Source organism: Pseudophryne corroboree, chromosome 4 (genome assembly GCF_028390025.1).
Source record: "Pseudophryne corroboree isolate aPseCor3 chromosome 4, aPseCor3.hap2, whole genome shotgun sequence".
Taxonomy (NCBI): Eukaryota; Metazoa; Chordata; class Amphibia; order Anura; family Myobatrachidae; genus Pseudophryne; species Pseudophryne corroboree.
The window spans coordinates 3,246,694-3,269,440 of NC_086447.1; the positions used below are offsets into that span (position 1 = coordinate 3,246,694).

The 22,747-nt window shown below is 50.7% G+C and overlaps 1 protein-coding gene across 3 annotated transcripts in view; it reads right to left on the bottom strand.

Annotated features, from left to right (window-relative positions):
- Window positions 1–22,747, bottom strand: part of LOC134908795 (deleted in malignant brain tumors 1 protein-like) — a 164,139-nt gene that overhangs the window by 50,449 nt on the left and 90,943 nt on the right. For all 3 annotated transcript variants that reach the window (XM_063914918.1, XM_063914917.1, XM_063914916.1), the window contains exon 3: window positions 10,275–10,595. In XM_063914918.1, coding sequence (XP_063770988.1) covers window positions 10,275–10,595 — 321 coding nt within the window. The remainder of the gene's footprint in view (window positions 1–10,274; window positions 10,596–22,747) is intronic.

Here is a 22,747-nt window from a genome sequence, read left to right on the forward strand (position 1 = left end):
GACAGATGCAGCATGAGATACACACAACAAGGAGGCCATTATGTTAGACAGATGCAGCATGAGACATACACAACAAGGAGGCCATGATGTTAGACAGATGCAGCAAGAGACATACACAACAAGGAGGCCATGATGTTAGACAAATGCAGTATGACATACACACAACAAGGAGACCATGATGTTAGACGGATGCAGCATGAGAGACACACAAAAAGGAGGCCATAATGTTAAACAGATGCAGCATGAGACATACACAACAAGGAGGCCATGATGTTAGACAGATGCAGCATGAGATACACACAACAAGGAGGTCATGATGTTAGACGGAGGCAGCATGAGATACACACAACAAGGAGACCATGATGTTAGAAAGAGGAAGCATGAGAGACACACAACAAGGAGGCCATGATGTTAGGCAGATGCAGCATGAGATTGACACAAAAAGGAGGTCATGATGTTAGACGGAGGCAGCATGAGATACACACAACAAGGAGGCCATGATGTTAGACAGATGCAGCATGAGATACACACAACAAGGAGACCATGATGTTAGACAGAGGAAGCATGAGAGACACACAACAAGGAGGCCATGATGTTAGGCAGATGCAGCATGAGATAGACACAAAAAGGAGGTCATGATGTTAGACGGAGGCAGCATGAGATACACCCAACAAGTAGACCATGATGTTAGACAGATGCAGCATGAGACAAACAACAAGTAAGCCATGATGTTAGATGGAGGCAGCATGAGACTCACACAACAAGGAGGCCATGATGTTAGACAGAGGAAGCACGAGAGACACAACAAGGAGGTCAGATGCAGCATGAGACTCGCACAACAAGGAGGCCATGATGTTAGACAGAGGCAGCATGAGTGACACACAACAAGGGGGCTATGATGTTAGACAGATGCAGCATGAGAGACACACACCATGGAGGCCATTATGTTAGACAGAGGCAGCATGAGACACATACAACAAGGAGACCATGATGTTAGACGGATGCAGCATGAGACACACACAACAAGGAGACCATGATGTTAGATGGAGGCAGCATGAAAGACACACAACAAGGAGGCCAAGATGTTAGACAGATGCAGCATGAGAGACACACAACAAGGAGGCCATGATGTTAGACAGATGCAGCATGAGATACACACAACAAGGAGGTCATGATGTTAGATGGAGCTTTAGAGACACACAACAAGGAGACCATGATGTTAGATGGATGCAGCATGAGAGACACACAACAAAGAGGGCATGATGTTAGATGGAGCATTAGAGACACACAACAAGGAGGCCATGATGTTAGACGGAGGCAGCATGAGTGACACACAACAAGGAGACTGTGAAGTTAGACAGATGCAGCATGGGAGACACACAACAAGGAGGCAATGATGTTAGGCACAGGCAGCATGAGAGACACACAACAAGGAGACCATGATGTTAGACGCAGGCAGCATGAGAGACACACAACAAGGAGGCCATGATGTTAGACAGATGCAGCATGAGATACACACAACAAGGAGGTCATGATGTTAGACAGAGGCAGCATGAGATACACACAACAAGGAGGCCATGATGTTAGACAGATGCAGCATGAGATATACACAACAAGGAGGCCATGATGTTAGACAGATGCAGCATGAGATACACACAACAAGGAGACCATGATGTTAGACGGATGCAGCCTGAGAGACACACAACAAGGAGACCTTGATGTTAGATGGAGGCAGCCTGAGAGACCAACAACAAGGAGACCATGATGTTAGATGGAGGCAGCATGAGACCCACACAACAAGGAGGCCATGATGTTAGATGGAGGTAGCATGAGACTAACACAACAAGGAGGCCATGATGTTAGACAGAGGCAGTATGAGAGACACACAACAAGGAGGCCATGATGTTAGACAGATCCAGCATGAGAGACACACAACAAGGAGGCCATGATGTTAGACAGATGCAGCATGAGATACACACAACAAGGAGGCCATTATGTTAGACAGATGCAGCATGAGACATACACAACAAGGAGGCCATGATGTTAGACAGATGCAGCAAGAGACATACACAACAAGGAGGCCATGATGTTAGACAAATGCAGTATGACATACACACAACAAGGAGACCATGATGTTAGACGGATGCAGCATGAGAGACACACAAAAAAGAGGCCATATTGTTAGACAGATGCAGCATGAGACATACACAACAAGGAGGCCATGATGTTAGACAGATGCAGCATGAGATACACACAACAAGGAGGTCATGATGTTAGACGGAGGCAGCATGAGATACACACAACAAGGAGACCATGATGTTAGACAGAGGAAGCATGAGAGACACACAACAAGGAGGCCATGATGTTAGGCAGATGCAGCATGAGATTGACACAAAAAGGAGGTCATGATGTTAGACGGAGGCAGCATGAGATACACACAACAAGGAGGCCATGATGTTAGACAGATGCAGCATGAGATACACACAACAAGGAGACCATGATGTTAGACAGATGCAGCATGAGACAAACAACAAGTAAGCCATGATGTTAGATGGAGGCAACATGAGACTCACACAACAAGGAGGCCATGATGTTAGACAGAGGAAGCACGAGAGACACAACAAGGAGGTCAGATGCAGCATGAGACTCGCACAACAAGGAGGCCATGATGTTAGACGGAGGCAGCATGAGTGACACACAACAAGGGGGCTATGATGTTAGACAGATGCAGCATGAGAGACACACACCATGGAGGCCATTATGTTAGACAGAGGCAGCATGAGACACACACAACAAGGAAACCATGATGTTAGACGGATGCAGCATGAGACACACACAACAAGGAGACCATGATGTTAGATGGAGGCAGCATGAAAGACACACAACAAGGAGGCCAAGATGTTAGATAGATGCAGCATGAGAGACACACAACAAGGAGGCCATGATGTTAGACAGATGCAGCATGAGATACACACAACAAGGAGGTCATGATGTTAGATGGAGCTTTAGAGACACACAACAAGGAGACCATGATGTTAGATGGATGCAGCATGAGAGACACACAACAAAGAGGGCATGATGTTAGATTGAGCATTAGAGACACACAACAAGGAGGCCATGATGTTAGACGGAGGCAGCATGAGTGACACACAACAAGGAGGCTATGATGTTAGACAGATGCAGCATGGGAGACACACAACAAGGAGGCAATGATGTTAGACACAGGCAGCATGAGAGACACACAACAAGGAGACCATGATGTTAGATGGATGCAGCATGAGATACACACAACAATGAGGTCAGGATGTTAGATGGATGCAGCATGAGAGACACACAACAAAGAGGGCATGATGTTAGATGGAGCATTAGAGACACACAACAAGGAGGCCATGATGTTAGACGGAGGCAGCATGAGTGACACACAACAAGGAGACTATGAAGTTAGACAGATGCAGCATGGGAGACACACAACAAGGATGCAATGATGTTAGACACAGGCAGCATGAGAGACACACAACAAGGAGACCATGATGTTAGACGCAGGCAGCATGAGAGACACACAACAAGGAGGCCATGATGTTACACAGATGCAGCATGAGATACACACAACAAGGAGGTCATGATGTTAGACAGAGGCAGCATGAGATACACACAACAAGGAGACTATGATGTTAGACAGATGCAGCATGAGACATACACAACAAGGAGGCCATGATGTTAGACGGATGGAGCATGAGATACACACAACAAGGAGACCGTGATGTTAGACGGATTCAGCATGAGAGACACACGACAAGGAGACCATGATGTTAGACGGAGGCAGCATGAGACACACACAACAAGGAGACCATGATGAAAGACGGAGGCAGCATTAGACCCACACAACAAGTAGGCCATGATGTTAGATGGAGGCAGCATGAGACTCACACAACAAGGAGGCCATGATGTTAGACGGATGCAGCATGAGAGACACACAACAAGGAGACCATGATGTAAGATGGAGGCAGCATGGGAGACAAACAACAAGGAGGCCATGATGTTAGAAAGATGCAGCATGAGATACACACAACAAGGAGACCATGATGTAAGATGGAGGCAGCATGGGAGACAAACAACAAGGAGGCCATGATGTTAGAAAGATGCAGCATGAGATACACACAACAAGGAGGCCATGATGTTAGACAGATGCAGCATGAGACATACACAACAAGGAGGCCATGATGTTAGACGGATGGAGCATGAGATACACACAACAAGGAGACCGTGATGTTAGACGGATGCAGCATGAGAGACACACGACAAGGAGACCATGATGTTAGATGGAGGCAGCATGAGAGACCAACAACAAGGAGACCATGATGTTAGATGGATGCAGCATGAGACACACACAACAAGGAGACCATGATGAAAGACGGAGGCAGCATGAGACCCACACAACAAGGAGGCCATGATGTTAGATGGAGGTAGCATGATACTAACACAACAAGGAGGCCATGATGTTAGACGGAGGCAGCATGAGAGACACACAACATGGAGGCCATGATGTTAGACAGATGCAGCATGAGACATACACAACAAGGAGGCCATGATGTTACACAGATGCAGCATGAGACATACACAACAAGGAGGCCATGATGTTAGACAGAGGAAGCATGAGAGACACAACAAGGAGGTCAGATGCAGCATGAGACACACACAACAAGGAGACCATGATGTTAGACATATGCAGCATGAGACACACACAACAAGGAGGCCATGATGTTAGAGAGATCCAGCATGAGAGACACACAGCAAGGAGGCCATGATGTTAGACGGAGGCAGCATGAGTGACACACAACAAGGAGGCTATGATGTTAGACAGATGCAGCATGGGAGACACACAACAAGGAGGCAATGATGTTAGACACAGGCAGCATGAGAGACACACAACAAGGAGACCATGATGTTAGACGCAGGCAGCATGAGAGACACACAACAAGGAGACCATGATGTTAGACAGATGCAGCATGAGATGCACACAACAAGGAGGCCATGATGTTAGATAGATGCAGCATGAGACTCGCACAACAAGGAGACCATGATGTTGGACGCAGGCAGCATGAAAGACACACAACAAGGAGGCCATGATGTTAGATAGTTGCAGCATGAGACTCGCACAACAAGGAGACCATGATGTTAGACAGATGCAGCTTGAGATACACACAACAAGGAGGCCATGATGTTAGATAGATGCAGCATGAGACTCGCACAACAAGGAGGCCATGATGTTAGACGGAGGCAGCATGAGAGACACACAACAAGGAGGCCATGATGTTAGACGTATGCAGCATGAGATATACACAACAAGGAGGCCATGATGTTAGACGGATGCAGCATGAGACACACACAACAAGGAGACCATGATGTTAGATGGATGCAGCATGAGATATACACAACAAGGAGGCCATGATGTTAGACGGATGCAGCATGAGAGACACACAACATGGAGGCCATGATGTTAGACGGATGCAGCATGAGAGACACACAACATGGAGGCCATGATGTTAGACAGATGCAGCATGAGAGACACACAACAAGGAAGCCATGATGCTAGACAGATGCAGCATGAGAGACACACAACAAGGAGACCATGATGCTAGACAGATGCAGCATGAGCCACACAACAAGGAGGCCATGATGTTAGATGGCTGCAGCATGAGACTCGCACAACAAGAGGCCATGATGTTAGACGATGGCAGCATGAGAGACACACAACAAAGAGACCATGATGTTAGATGGATGCAGCATGAGATACACAAAACAAGGAGGCCATGATGTTAGACGGATGCAGCATGAGAGACACACAACAAGGAGGCCATGATGTTAGACAGATGCAGCATGAGACAAACAACAAGGAGGCCATGATGTTATATGGATGCAGCATGAGAGACGCACAACTAAGAGGCCATGATGTTAGACGGAGGCAGCCTGAGACACACAACAAGGATACCATGATGTTAGACGGAGGCAGCATGAGACACACAACATGGATACCATGATGTTAGATGGAGGCAGCATGAGAGACACACAACAAGCAGACCATGATGTTAGATGGAGGCAGCATGAGACTCACACAACAAGGAGGCCATGATGTTAGATGCAGCATTAGAGACACACAGCAAGGAGACCATGATGTTATATGGATGCAGCATGAGAGACACACAACAAAGAGGCCATGATGTTAGATGCAGCATTAGAGACACACAACAAGGAGGCCATGATGTTAGACGGAGGCAGCATGGGAGACACACAACAAGGAGGCCATGATGGTAGATGGAGGCAGCATGAGAGACACACAACAAGGAGGCTATGTTGTTAGACAGATGCAGCATGAGACACACAACAAGGATACCATGATGTTAGACGCAGGCAGCATGAGAGACACACAACAAGGAGGCCATGATGTTAGACAGATGCAGCATGAGAGACACACAACAAGGAGGCCATGATGTTAGACAGATGCAGCATGAGAGACACACAACAAGGAGGCCATGATGTTAGACAGATGCAGCATGAGACAAACAACAAGGAGGCCATGATATTAGATGGATGCAGCATGAGAGACACACAACAAAGAGGCCATGATGTTAGATGCAGCATTAGAGACACACAACAAGGAGGCCATGATGTTAGACGGAGGCAGCATGGGAGACACACAACAAGGAGGCCATGATAGTAGACGGAGGCAGCATGAGAGACACACAACAAGGAGGCCATGATGTTAGACGCAGGCAGCATGAGAGACACACAACAAGGAGGCCATGATGTTAGACAGATGCAGCATGAGAGACACACAACAAGGAGGCCATGATGTTAGACAGATGCAGCATGAGAGACACACAACAAGGAGACCATGATGCTAGACAGATGCAGCATGAGATACACACAACAAGGAGACCATGATGTTAGATGGCTGCAGCATGAGACTCGCACAACAAGAGGCCATGATGTTAGACGAAGGCAGCATGAGAGACACACAACAAAGAGACCATGATGTTAGATGGATGCAGCATGAGATACACAAAACAAGGAGGCCATGATGTTAGACGGATGCAGCATGAGAGACACACAACAAGGAGGCCATGATGTTAGACAGATGCAGCATGAGACAAACAACAAGGAGGCCATGATGTTAGATGGCTGCAGCATGAGACTCGCACAACAAGAGGCCATGATGTTAGACGAAGGCAGCATGAGAGACACACAGCAAAGAGACCATGATGTTAGATGGATGCAGCATGAGATACACAAAACAAGGAGGCCATGATGTTAGACGGATGCAGCATGAGAGACACACAACAAGGAGGCCATGATGTTAGACAGATGCAGCATGAGACAAACAACAAGGAGGCCATGATGTTAGACGGAGGCAGCATGGGAGACACACAGCAAGGAGACCATGATGTTAGACGGATGTAGCATGAGACTCACACAACAAGGAGGCCATGATGTTATATGGATGCAGCATGAGAGACGCACAACAAAGAGGCCATGATGTTAGACGGAGGCAGCCTGAGACACACAACAAGGATACCATGATGTTAGACGGAGGCAGCATGAGACACACAACAAGGATACCATGATGTTAGATGGAGGCAGCATGAGAAACACACAACAAGCAGACCATGATGTTAGACAGTTGCAGCATGAGACAAACAACAAGGAGGCCCTGATGTTAGATGGAGGCAGCATGAGAGACACACAGCAAGGAGACCATGATGTTAGACGGATGCAGCATGAGACTCACACAACAAGGAGGACATGATGTTAGATGCAGCATTAGAGACACACAACAAGGAGACCATGATGTTATATGGATGCAGCATGAGAGACACACAACAAAGAGGCCATGATGTTAGATGCAGCATTAGAGACACACAACAAGGAGGCCATGATGTTAGACGGAGGCAGCATGGGAGACACACAACAAGGAGGCCATGATGGTAGATGGAGGCAGCATGAGAGACATACAACAAGGAGACCATGAGGCTAGACAGATGCAGCATGAGAGACACACAACAAGGATCCATGATGCTAGACAGATGCAGCATGAGATACACACAACAAGGAGACCATGATGCTAGACGGATGCAACATGAGAGACACACAACAAGGAGACCATGATGCTAGACAGATGCAACATGAGAGACACACAACAAGGAGACCATGATGCTAGACAGATGCAGCATGAGAGACATACAACAAGGAGACCATGAGGCTAGACAGATGCAGCATGAGAGACATACAACAAGGAGACCATGATGCTAGACAGATGCAGCATGAGAGACACACAACAAGGAGACCATGATGCTAGACAGATGCAGCATGAGACACACAACAAGGAGGCCATGATGTTAGATGGCTGCAGCATGAGACTCGCACAACAAGAGGCCATGATGTTAGACGAAGGCAGCATGAGAGACACACAACAAAGAGACCATGATGTTAGATGGATGCAGCATGAGATACACAAAACAAGGAGGCCATGATGTTAGACGGATGCAGCATGAGAGACACACAACAAGGAGGCCATGATGTTAGACAGATGCAGCATGAGACAAACAACAAGGAGGCCATGATGTTAGACGGAGGCAGCATGGGAGACACACAGCAAGGAGACCATGATGTTAGACGGATGTAGCATGAGACTCACACAACAAGGAGGCCATGATGTTATATGGATGCAGCATGAGAGACGCACAACAAAGAGGCCATGATGTTAGACGGAGGCAGCATGAGACACACAACAAGGATACCATGATGTTAGATGGAGGCAGCATGAGAGACACACAACAAGCAGACCATGATTTTAGACAGATGCAGCATGAGACTCACACAACAAAGAGGCCATGATGTTAGACGGAGGCAGCATGGGAGACACACAACAAGGAGGCCATGATGGTAGATGGAGGCAGCATGAGAGACACACAACAAGGAGGCTATGTTGTTAGACAGATGCAGCATGAGACACACAACAAGGATACCATGATGTTAGACGCAGGCAGCATGAGAGACACACAACAAGGAGGCCATGATGTTAGACAGATGCAGCATGAGAGACACACAACAAGGAGGCCATGATGTTAGACAGATGCAGCATGAGAGACACACAACAAGGAGGCCATGATGTTAGACAGATGCAGCATGAGACAAACAACAAGGAGGCCATGATATTAGATGGATGCAGCATGAGAGACACACAACAAAGAGGCCATGATGTTAGATGCAGCATTAGAGACACACAACAAGGAGGCCATGATGTTAGACGGAGGCAGCATGGGAGACACACAACAAGGAGGCCATGATAGTAGACGGAGGCAGCATGAGAGACACACAACAAGGAGGCCATGATGTTAGATGCAGCATTAGAGACACACAACAAGGAGACCATGATGTTAGACGGAGGCAGCATGGGAGACACACAACAAGGAGGCCATGATAGTAGACGCAGGCAGCATGAGAGACACACAACAAGGAGGCCATGATGTTAGACAGATGCAGCATGAGAGACACACAACAAGGAAGCCATGATGTTAGACAGATGCAGCATGAGAGACACACAACAAGGAGACCATGATGTTAGACAGATGCAGCATGAGACTCACACAACAAGGAGGCCATGATGTTAGATGGAGGCAGAGTGAGACACACACACCAAGGAGACCATGATGTTAGACAGATGCAGCATGAGAGACAAACAACAAGGAGGCCATGATGTTAGATGGAGGCCGCATGAGACTCACACAACAAGGAGGCCATGATGTTAGACAGATGCAGCATGAGATACACACAACAAGGAGACCATGATGTTAGATGGAGGCAGCATGAGAGACACACAACAAGGAGACCATGATGTTAGACGGAGGCAGCATGGGAGACGCACAACAAGGAGACCATGATGTTAGATGGATGCAGCATGAGAGACACACAACAAGGAGACCATGATGTTAGACAGATGCAGCATGAGAGACACACAACAAGGAGACCATGATGTTAGACAGATGTAGCATGAGAGACACACAACAAGGAGACCATGATGTTAGACAGATGCAGCATGAGAGACACACAACATGGAGGCCATGATGTTAGACAGATGTAGCATGAGACACACACAACAAGGAGACCATGATGTTAGACAGATGTAGCATGAGACACACACAACAAGGAGACCATGATGTTAGACAGATAAAGCATGAGAGATAGGTGGTAGTAAGTAGAGGGCTTCCAAGCCTTACCAGAAGATAAGCAGGTGACGCCTGCACTGTGCTGAGTCTTTGTGTCGTCTCGCTGACCCCATCTTCCCAGCAAACACTGTGAGATATCACGCTCATTTCCAGCACAGAGTGCCTTTTCTAGAACATAACCAGGTGCAGGACCTAAAGCTTCTCCTTTCCAGGCTTCCACTGAAGGTCCACATTTCAACTGTCTGCAGATGACATCAGCTGTATTCCTGTCCCAGTGCTCATCACTCAGCCAGCTCCAGGTGTTATTGTACAAGACTTCCACTCTTCCCTGGCAGTTGTCTCGGCCACCAACCAGCTGCACCTGCGAGAGAACTGGCCGAGAGGAGCAGAATCAGTACATGTCTTGAATTAATGCATCGATTGACCTGTGACCTATACATGTATGTTGACTTACTGTGTAGGTAGGTGAACTGCATTGTCTCACTTTGTCCTAAATGCCAGGACATCTCAAAGTACTTGCAACAACATTTTGTGATACTCATATGCCTTCAAGTTTGTCTATGTGACTGAGTTGATCGCTCAGTACGGATTTTCGCTGCGCAGCGATTATGGCAGAACTGGGCTAATCTGCGCATGCGTATGGTGCGTTGTACAAATACAAAGAGCATTGTGGTTTTGCACCGGTTCTAGCAATGCTTCCATTCGCACTGCCGAACGATTGACAAGAAGCGGGAGTTTCTGGGTGTCAACTGACCGTTTTCTGGGAGTGTCTGGAAAAACAGGCGTTTGCAGGGCGGGTGTCTGACATAAATTCCAGGACTTTCGTCGCAGCAATCATCGCACAGAATAAGTAACTACAGGGCTGGTCTTGTTCTGCACAAAATGTGTTTGTTTCCGCTCTGCTGCACAGGCGTTCGCACTACTGCAAAGTGAAAATACACTCCCCCGTGGGCGGCGACTATGCGTTTGCACGGCTGGTAAAAGTAGCTAGCGAGCGATCAACTCGGAATGACCGCCTGTGTGAGAGATACTTAGTAATATTAGCTAGTGCATGTAGCACAATAGGACTGGGTGCTCAGCAGTAATGACCGGCATCTGGAGAGTAACAGCAGCACACAGGAGACTGTGAGGGTGCTCAGCAGTAATGACCGGCATCTGGAGTGTAACAGCAGCACACAGGAGACTGTGAGGGAGCTCAGCAGTAATGACCGGCATCTGGAGAGTAACAGCAGCACACAGGAGAATGTGAGGGTGCTCAGCAGTAATGACCGGCATCTGGAGAGTAACAGCAGCACACAGGAGAATGTGAGGGTGCTCAGCAGTAATGACCAGCATCTGGAGAGTAACAGCAGCACACAGGAGAATGTGAGGGTGCTCAGCAGTAATGACCGGCATCTGGAGAGTAACAGCAGCACACAGGAGAATGTGAGGGTGCTCAGCAGTAATGACCGGCATCTGGAGAGTAACAGCAGCACACAGGAGACTGTGAGGGTGCTCAGCAGTAATGACCGGCATCTGGAGAGTAACAGCAGCACACAGGAGACTGTGAGGCTGCTCGGCAGTAATGACCGGCATCTGGAGTGTAACAGCAGCACACAGGAGAATGTGAGGGAGCTCAGCAGTAATGACCGGAATCTGGAGAGTAACAGCAGCACACAGGAGAATGTGAGGGTGCTCAGCAGTAATGACCGGCATCTGGAGAGTAACAGCAGCACACAGGAGACTGTGAGGGAGCTCAGCAGTAATGACCGGTATCTGGAGAGTAACAGCAGCACACAGGAGACTGTGAGGGTGCTCAGCAGTAATGACCGGTATCTGGAGAGTAACAGCAGCACACAGGAGACTGTGAGGGTGCTCAGCAGTAATGACCGGCATCTGGAGTGTAACAGCAGCACACAGGAGACTGTGAGGGTGCTCAGCAGTAATGACCGGCATCTGGAGTGTAACAGCAGCACACAGGAGAATGTGAGGGCGCTCAGCAGTAATGACCGGCATCTGGAGAGTAACAGCAGCACACAGGAGAATGTGAGGGTGCTCAGCAGTAATGACCGGCATCTGGAGTGTAACAGCAGCACACAGGAGACTGTGAGGGTGCTCAGCAGTAATGACCGGCATCTGGAGAGTAACAGCAGCACACAGGAGACTGTGAGGGAGCTCAGCAGTAATGACCGGCATCTGGAGTGTAACAGCAGCACACAGGAGACTGTGAGGGTGCTCAGCAGTAATGACCGGCATCTGGAGAGTAACAGCAGCACACAGGAGAATGTGAGGGAGCTCAGCAGTAATGACCAGCATCTGGAGTGTAACAGCAGCACACAGGAGAATGTGAGGGAGCTCAGCAGTAATGACCGGCATCTGGAGAGTAACAGCAGCACACAGGAGAATGTGAGGGCGCTCAGCAGTAATGACCGGCATCTGGAGAGTAACAGCAGCACACAGGAGATGTGAGGGCGCTCAGCAGTAATGACCGGCATCTGGAGTGTAACAGCAGCACACAGGAGAATGTGAGGGTGCTCAGCAGTAATGACCGGCATCTGGAGAGTAACAGCAGCACACAGGAGACTGTGAGGGTGCTCAGCAGTAATGACCGGCATCTGGAGTGTAACAGCAGCACACAGGAGAATGTGAGGGTGCTCAGCAGTAATGACCGGCATCTGGAGAGTAACAGCAGCACACAGGAGAATGTGAGGGTGCTCAGCAGTAATGACCGGCATCTGGAGAGTAACAGCAGCACACAGGAGAATGTGAGGGTGCTCAGCAGTAATGACCAGCATCTGGAGAGTAACAGCAGCACACAGGAGAATGTGAGGGAGCTCAGCAGTAATGACCGGAATCTGGAGAGTAACAGCAGCACACAGGAGAATGTGAGGGTGCTCAGCAGTAATGACCGGCATCTGGAGAGTAACAGCAGCACACAGGAGACTGTGAGGGAGCTCAGCAGTAATGACCGGAATCTGGAGAGTAACAGCAGCACACAGGAGACTGTGAGGGTGCTCAGCAGTAATGACCGGTATCTGGAGAGTAACAGCAGCACACAGGAGACTGTCAGGGTGCTCAGCAGTAATGACCGGCATCTGGAGAGTAACAGCAGCACACAGGAGAATGTGAGGGTGCTCAGCAGTAATGACCGGCATCTGGAGAGTAACAGCAGCACACAGGAGACTGTGAGGGTGCTCAGCAGTAATGACCGGCATCTGGAGAGTAACAGCAGCACACAGGAGACTGTGAGGGAGCTCAGCAATAATGACCAGCATCTGGAGAGTAACAGCAGCACACAGGAGACTGTGAGGCTGCTCGGCAGTAATGACCGGCATCTGGAGAGTAACAGCAGCACACAGGAGACTGTGAGGGAGCTCAGCAGTAATGGCCGGCATCTGGAGAGTAACAGCAGCACACAGGAGACTGTGAGGGAGCTCAGCAGTAATGAAATGACCAGCATCTGGAGAGTAACAGCAGCACACAGGAGAATGTGAGGGTGCTCAGCAGTAATGACCGGCATCTGGAGAGTAACAGCAGCACACAGGAGACTGTGAGGGAGCTCAGCAGTAATGACCAGCATCTGGAGAGTAACAGCAGCACACAGGAGAATGTGAGGGTGCTCAGCAGTAATGACCAGCATCTGGAGAGTAACAGCAGCACACAGGAGACTGTGAGGGTGCTCAGCAGTAATGACCAGTATCTGGAGAGTAACAGCAGCACACAGGAGACTGTGAGGGTGCTCAGCAGTAATGACCAGCATCTGGAGAGTAACAGCAGCACACAGGAGAATGTAAGGGTGCTCAGCAGTAATGACCAGCATCTGGAGAGAAACAGCAGCACACAGGAGACTGTGAGGGAGCTCAGCAGTAATGACCGGCATCTGGAGAGTAACAGCAGCACACAGGAGACTGTGAGGGTGCTCAGCAGTAATGACCAGCATCTGGAGAGTAACAGCAGCACACAGGAGAATGTGAGGGTGCTCAGCAGTAATGACCAGCATCTGGAGAGTAACAGCAGCACACAGGAGACTGTGAGGGTGCTCAGCAGTAATGACCAGCATCTGGAGAGTAACAGCAGCACACAGGAGACTGTGAGGGTGCTCAGCAGTAATGACCAGCATCTGGAGAGTAACAGCAGCACACAGGAGAATGTGAGGGTGCTCAGCAGTAATGACCAGCATCTGCAGAGTAACAGCAGCACACAGGAGACTGTGAGGGAGCTCAGCAGTAATGACCGGCATCTGGAGAGTAACAGCAGCACACAGGAGACTGTGAGGGTGCTCAGCAGTAATGACCGGCATCTGGAGAGTAACAGCAGCACACAGGAGACTGTGAGAGTGCTCAGCAGTAATGACCGGAATCTGGAGAGTAACAGCAGCACACAGGAGAATGTGAGAGAGCTCGGCAGTAATGACAGGCATCTGGAGAGTAACAGCAGCACACAGGAGACAGTGAGGGAGCTCAGCAGTAATGACCGGCATCTGGAGTGTAACAGCAGCACACAGGAGACTGTGAGGGTGCTCAGCAGTAATGACCGGTATCTGGAGAGTAACAGCAGCACACAGGAGACTGTGAGGGTGCTCAGCAGTAATGACCGGTATCTGGAGAGTAACAGCAGCACACAGGAGACTGTGAGGGTGCTCAGCAGTAATGACCGGTATCTGGAGAGTAACAGCAGCACACAGGAGAATGTGAGGGAGCTCAGCAGTAATGACCGGAATCTGGAGAGTAACAGCAGCACACAGGAGACTGTGAGGGAGCTCAGCAGTAATGACCGGAATCTGGAGAGTAACAGCAGCACACAGGAGAATGTGAGAGAGCTCGGCAGTAATGACAGGCATCTGGAGAGTAACAGCAGCACACAGGAGACAGTGAGGGAGCTCAGCAGTAATGACAGGCATCTGGAGTGTAACAGCAGCACACAGGAGACTGTGAGGGTGCTCAGCAGTAATGACCGGTATCTGGAGAGTAACAGCAGCACACAGGAGACTGTGAGGGTGCTCAGCAGTAATGACCGGTATCTGGAGAGTAACAGCAGCACACAGGAGACTGTGAGGGTGCTCAGCAGTAATGACCGGCATCTGGAGAGTAACAGCAGCACACAGGAGACTGTGAGGGCGCTCAGCAGTAATGACCGGCATCTGGAGAGTAACAGCAGCACACAGGAGACTGTGAGGGAGCTCAGCAGTAATGACCGGCATCTGGAGAGTAACAGCAGCACACAGGAGACTGTGAGGGCGCTCAGCAGTAATGACCGGCATCTGGAGAGTAACAGCAGCACACAGGAGACTGTGAGGGAGCTCAGCAGTAATGACCGGCATCTGGAGTGTAACAGCAGCACACAGGAGAATGTGAGGGCGCTCAGCAGTAATGACCGGCATCTGGAGAGTAACAGCAGCACACAGGAGACTGTGAGGGAGCTCAGCAGTAATGACCGGCATCTGGAGAGTAACAGCAGCACACAGGAGACTGTGAGGGTGCTCAGCAGTAATGACCGGCATCTGGAGAGTAACAGCAGCACACAGGAGACTGTGAGGGTGCTCAGCAGTAATGACCGGTATCTGGAGAGTAACAGCAGCACACAGGAGACTGTGAGGGTGCTCAGCAGTAATGACCGGCATCTGGAGAGTAACAGCAGTACACAGGAGAATGTGACGGTGCTCAGCAGTAATGACCGGCATCTGGAGAGTAACAGCAGCACACAGGAGACTGTGAGGGTGCTCAGCAGTAATGACCGGCATCTGGAGTGTAACAGCAGCACACAGGAGAATGTGAGGGAGCTCAGCATTAATGACAGGCATCTGGAGAGTAAAAGCAGCACACAGGAGACTGTGAGGGAGCTCAGCAGTAATGACCGGTATCTGGAGAGTAACAGCAGCACACAGGAGACTGTGAGGGTGCTCAGCAGTAATGACCGGCATCTGGAGTGTAACAGCAGCACACAGGAGACTGTGAGGGTGCTCAGCAGTAATGACCGGTATCTGGAGAGTAACAGCAGCACACAGGAGACTGTGAGGGTGCTCAGCAGTAATGACCGGCATCTGGAGTGTAACAGCAGCACACAGGAGAATGTGAGGGTGCTCAGCAGTAATGACCGGTATCTGGAGAGTAACAGCAGCACACAGGAGACAGTGAGGGAGCTCAGCAGTAATGACCGGTATCTGGAGAGTAACAGCAGCACACAGGAGACTGTGAGGGTGCTCAGCAGTAATGACCGGTATCTGGAGAGTAACAGCAGCACACAGGAGACTGTGAGGGAGCTCAGCAGTAATGACCGGCATCTGGAGTGTAACAGCAGCACACAGGAGAATGTGAGGGTGCTCAGCAGTAATGACCGGCATCTGGAGAGTAACAGCAGCACACAGGAGAATGTGAGGGCGCTCAGCAGTAATGACCGGTATCTGGAGAGTAACAGCAGCACACAGGAGACTGTGAGGGTGCTTAGCAGTAATGACCGGTATCTGGAGAGTAACAGCAGCACACAGGAGACTGTGAGGGTGCTCAGCAGTAATGACCGGCATCTGGAGAGTAACAGCAGTACACAGGAGAATGTGAGGGTGCTCAGCAGTAATGACCGGCATCTGGAGAGTAACAGCAGCACACAGGAGACTGTGAGGGAGCTCAGCAGTAATGACCGGCATCTGGAGAGTAACAGCAGCACACAGGAGATGTGAGGGAGCTCAGCAGTAATGACCGGCATCTGGAGTGTAACAGCAGCACACAGGAGAATGTGAGGGAGCTCAGCATTAATGACAGGCATCTGGAGAGTAACAGCAGCACACAGGAGACTGTGAGGCTGCTCGGCAGTAATGACCGGCATCTGGAGAGTAACAGCAGCACACAGGAGACTGTGAGGGAGCTCAGCAGTAATGACCGGCATCTGGCGTGTAACAGCAGCACACAGGAGAATGTGAGGGTGCTCAGCAGTAATGACCGGCATCTGGAGAGTAACAGCAGCACACAGGAGACTGTGAGGGCGCTCAGCAGTAATGACCGGCATCTGGAGAGTAACAGCAGCACACAGGAGAATGTGAGGGTGCTCAGCAATAATGACCAGCATCTGGAGAGTAACAGCAGCACACAGGAGACTGTGAGGGAGCTCAGCAGTAATGACCGGCATCTGGAGAGTAACAGCAGCACACAGGAGAATGTGAGGGTGCTCAGCAATAATGACCAGCATCTGGAGAGTAACAGCAGCACACAGGAGACTGTGAGGGAGCTCAGCAGTAATGACCGGCATCTGGAGTGTAACAGCAGCACACAGGAGAATGTGAGGGTGCTCAGCAATAATGACCAGCATCTGGAGAGTAACAGCAGCACACAGGAGACTGTGAGGGAGCTCAGCAGTAATGACCGGCATCTGGAGAGTAACAGCAGCACACAGGAGACTGTGAGGGAGCTCAGCAGTAATGACCGGCATCTGGAGAGTAACAGCAGCACACAGGAGACTGTGAGGGAGCTCAGCAGTAATGACCGGCATCTGGAGAGTAACAGCAGCACACAGGAGACTGTGAGGGCGCTCAGCAGTAATGACCGGCATCTGGAGAGTAACAGCAGCACACAGGAGAATGTGAGGGTGCTCAGCAGTAATGACCGGCATCTGGAGTGTAACAGCAGCACACAGGAGTATGTGAGGGTGCTCAGCAATAATGACCAGCATCTGGAGAGTAACAGCAGCACACAGGAGACTGTGAGGGTGCTCAGCAATAATGACCAGCATCTGGAGAGTAACAGCAGCACACAGGAGACTGTGAGGGTGCTCAGCAATAATGACCAGCATCTGGAGAGTAACAGCAGCACACAGGAGACTGTGAGGGTGCTCAGCAGTAATGACCGGCATCTGGAGAGTAACAGCAGCACACAGGAGACTGTGAGGGTGCTCTGCAATAATGACCAGCATCTGGAGAGTAACAGCAGCACACAGGAGACTGTGAGGGTGCTCAGCAGTAATGACCGGCATCTGGAGAGTAACAGCAGCACACAGGAGACTGTGAGGGTGCTCAGCAGTAATGACCGGCATCTGGAGAGTAACAGCAGCACACAGGAGACTGTGAGGGAGCTCAGCAGTAATGACCGGCATCTGGAGAGTAACAGCAGCACACAGGAGACTGTGAGGGCGCTCAGCAGTAATGACCGGCATCTGGAGAGTAACAGCAGCACACAGGAGACTGTGAGGGTGCTCAGCAGTAATGACCGGCATCTGGAGTGTAACAGCAGCACACAGGAGAATGTGAGGGAGCTCAGCATTAATGACAGGCATCTGGAGAGTAACAGCAGCACACAGGAGACTGTGAGAGTGCTCAGCAGTAATGACCGGCATCTGGAGTGTAACAGCAGCACACAGGAGACTGTGAGGCTGCTCGGCAGTAATGACCGGCATCTGGAGAGTAACAGCAGCACACAGGAGACTGTGAGGCTGCTCGGCAGTAATGACCGGCATCTGGGGTGTAACAGCAGCACACAGGAGACTGTGAGGGAGCTCAGCAGTAATGACCGGCATCTGGAGAGTAACAGCAGCACACAGGAGACTGTGAGGGAGCTCAGCAGTAATGACCGGCATCTGGAGAGTAACAGCAGCACACAGGAGACTGTGAGGGTGCTCAGCAGTAATGACCGGCATCTGGAGAGTAACAGCAGCACACAGGAGACTGTGAGGGCGCTCAGCAGTAATGACCGGCATCTGGAGAGTAACAGCTGCACACAGGAGACTGTGAGGGAGCTCAGCAGTAATGACCGGCATCTGGAGAGTAACAGCAGCACACAGGAGACTGTGAGGGCGCTCAGCAGTAATGACCGGCATCTGGAGAGTAACAGCAGCACACAGGAGACTGTGAGGGAGCTCAGCAGTAATGACCGGCATCTGGAGTGTAACAGCAGCACACAGGAGAATGTGAGGGCGCTCAGCAGTAATGACCGGCATCTGGAGAGTAACAGCAGCACACAGGAGACTGTGAGGGTGCTCAGCAGTAATGACCGGCATCTGGAGTGTAACAGCAGCACACAGGAGATATGAGGGTGCTCAGCAGTAATGACCGGCATCTGGAGTGTAACAGCAGCACACAGGAGAATGTGAGGGCGCTCAGCAGTAATGACCGGCATCTGGAGAGTAACAGCAGCACACAGGAGATGTGAGGGTGCTCAGCAGTAATGACCGGCATCTGGAGTGTAACAGCAGCACACAGGAGAATGTGAGGGCGCTCAGCAGTAATGACCGGCATCTGGAGTGTAACAGCAGCACACAGGAGACTGTGAGGGTGCTCAGCAGTAATGACCGGCATCTGGAGTGTAACAGCAGCACACAGGAGATGTGAGGGTGCTCAGCAGTAATGACCGGCATCTGGAGAGTAACAGCAGCACACAGGAGACTGTGAGGGTGCTCAGCAGTAATGACCGGCATCTGGAGAGTAACAGCAGCACACAGGAGACTGTGAGGGTGCTCAGCAGTAATGACCGGCATCTGGAGTGTAACAGCAGCACACAGGAGACTGTGAGGGTGCTCAGCAGTAATGACCGGCATCTGGAGAGTAACAGCAGCACACAGGAGACTGTGAGGGAGGTCAGCAGTAATGACCGGCATCTGGAGAGTAACAGCAGCACACAGGAGACTGTGAGGGTGCTCAGCAGTAATGACTGGCATCTGGAGAGTAACAGCAGCACACAGGAGACTGTGAGGGTGCTCAGCAGTAATGACCGGCATCTGGAGAGTAACAGCAGCACACAGGAGACTGTGAGAGTGCTCAGCAGTAATGACCGGCATCTGGAGTGTAACAGCAGCACACAGGAGACTGTGAGGCTGCTCGGCAGTAATGACCGGCATCTGGAGAGTAACAGCAGCACACAGGAGACTGTGAGGCTGCTCGGCAGTAATGACCGGCATCTGGGGTGTAACAGCAGCACACAGGAGACTGTGAGGGAGCTCAGCAGTAATGACCGGCATCTGGAGAGTAACAGCAGCACACAGGAGAATGTGAGGGTGCTCAGCAGTAATGACCGGCATCTGGAGAGTAACAGCAGCACACAGGAAACTGTGAGGGAGCTCAGCAGTAATGACCGGCATCTGGAGAGTAACAGCAGCACACAGGAGACTGTGAGGGTGCTCAGCAGTAATGACCGGCATCTGGAGTGTAACAGCAGCACACAGGAGAATGTGAGGGTGCTCAGCAATAATGACCAGCATCTGGAGAGTAACAGCAGCACACAGGAGACTGTGAGGGTGCTCAGCAATAATGACCAGCATCTGGAGAGTAACAGCAGCACACAGGAGACTGTGAGGGTGCTCAGCAATAATGACCAGCATCTGGAGAGTAACAGCAGCACACAGGAGACTGTGAGGGTGCTCAGCAGTAATGACCGGCATCTGGAGAGTAACAGCAGCACACAGGAGACTGTGAGGGTGCTCAGCAATAATGACCAGCATCTGGAGAGTAACAGCAGCACACAGGAGACTGTGAGGGTGCTCAGCAGTAATGACCGGCATCTGGAGAGTAACAGCAGCACACAGGAGACTGTGAGGGTGCTCAGCAGTAATGACCGGCATCTGGAGAGTAACAGCAGCACACAGGAGACTGTGAGGGAGCTCAGCAGTAATGACCGGCATCTGGAGAGTAACAGCAGCACACAGGAGACTGTGAGGGCGCTCAGCAGTAATGACCGGCATCTGGAGAGTAACAGCAGCACACAGGAGACTGTGAGGGTGCTCAGCAGTAATGACCGGCATCTGGAGTGTAACAGCAGCACACAGGAGAATGTGAGGGAGCTCAGCATTAATGACAGGCATCTGGAGAGTAACAGCAGCACACAGGAGACTGTGAGAGTGCTCAGCAGTAATGACCGGCATCTGGAGTGTAACAGCAGCACACAGGAGACTGTGAGGCTGCTCGGCAGTAATGACCGGCATCTGGAGAGTAACAGCAGCACACAGGAGACTGTGAGGCTGCTCGGCAGTAATGACCGGCATCTGGGGTGTAACAGCAGCACACAGGAGACTGTGAGGGAGCTCAGCAGTAATGACCGGCATCTGGAGAGTAACAGCAGCACACAGGAGACTGTGAGGGAGCTCAGCAGTAATGACCGGCATCTGGAGAGTAACAGCAGCACACAGGAGACTGTGAGGGTGCTCAGCAGTAATGACCGGCATCTGGAGAGTAACAGCAGCACACAGGAGACTGTGAGGGCGCTCAGCAGTAATGACCGGCATCTGGAGAGTAACAGCTGCACACAGGAGACTGTGAGGGAGCTCAGCAGTAATGACCGGCATCTGGAGAGTAACAGCAGCACACAGGAGACTGTGAGGGCGCTCAGCAGTAATGACCGGCATCTGGAGAGTAACAGCAGCACACAGGAGACTGTGAGGGAGCTCAGCAGTAATGACCGGCATCTGGAGTGTAACAGCAGCACACAGGAGAATGTGAGGGCGCTCAGCAGTAATGACCGGCATCTGGAGAGTAACAGCAGCACACAGGAGACTGTGAGGGTGCTCAGCAGTAATGACCGGCATCTGGAGTGTAACAGCAGCACACAGGAGATATGAGGGTGCTCAGCAGTAATGACCGGCATCTGGAGTGTAACAGCAGCACACAGGAGAATGTGAGGGCGCTCAGCAGTAATGACCGGCATCTGGAGAGTAACAGCAGCACACAGGAGATGTGAGGGTGCTCAGCAGTAATGACCGGCATCTGGAGTGTAACAGCAGCACACAGGAGAATGTGAGGGCGCTCAGCAGTAATGACCGGCATCTGGAGTGTAACAGCAGCACACAGGAGACTGTGAGGGAGCTCAGCAGTAATGACCGGCATCTGGAGTGTAACAGCAGCACACAGGAGATGTGAGGGTGCTCAGCAGTAATGACCGGCATCTGGAGAGTAACAGCAGCACACAGGAGACTGTGAGGGTGCTCAGCAGTAATGACCGGCATCTGGAGAGTAACAGCAGCACACAGGAGACTGTGAGGGTGCTCAGCAGTAATGACCGGCATCTGGAGTGTAACAGCAGCACACAGGAGACTGTGAGGGTGCTCAGCAGTAATGACCGGCATCTGGAGAGTAACAGCAGCACACAGGAGAATGTGAGGGTGCTCAGCAGTAATGACCGGCATCTGGAGAGTAACAGCAGCACACAGGAGACTGTGAGGGAGGTCAGCAGTAATGACCGGCATCTGGAGAGTAACAGCAGCACACAGGAGACTGTGAGGGTGCTCAGCAGTAATGACTGGCATCTGGAGAGTAACAGCAGCACACAGGAGACTGTGAGGGTGCTCAGCAGTAATGACCGGCATCTGGAGAGTAACAGCAGCACACAGGAGACTGTGAGAGTGCTCAGCAGTAATGACCGGCATCTGGAGTGTAACAGCAGCACACAGGAGACTGTGAGGCTGCTCGGCAGTAATGACCGGCATCTGGAGAGTAACAGCAGCACACAGGAGACTGTGAGGCTGCTCGGCAGTAATGACCGGCATCTGGGGTGTAACAGCAGCACACAGGAGACTGTGAGGGAGCTCAGCAGTAATGACCGGCATCTGGAGAGTAACAGCAGCACACAGGAGAATGT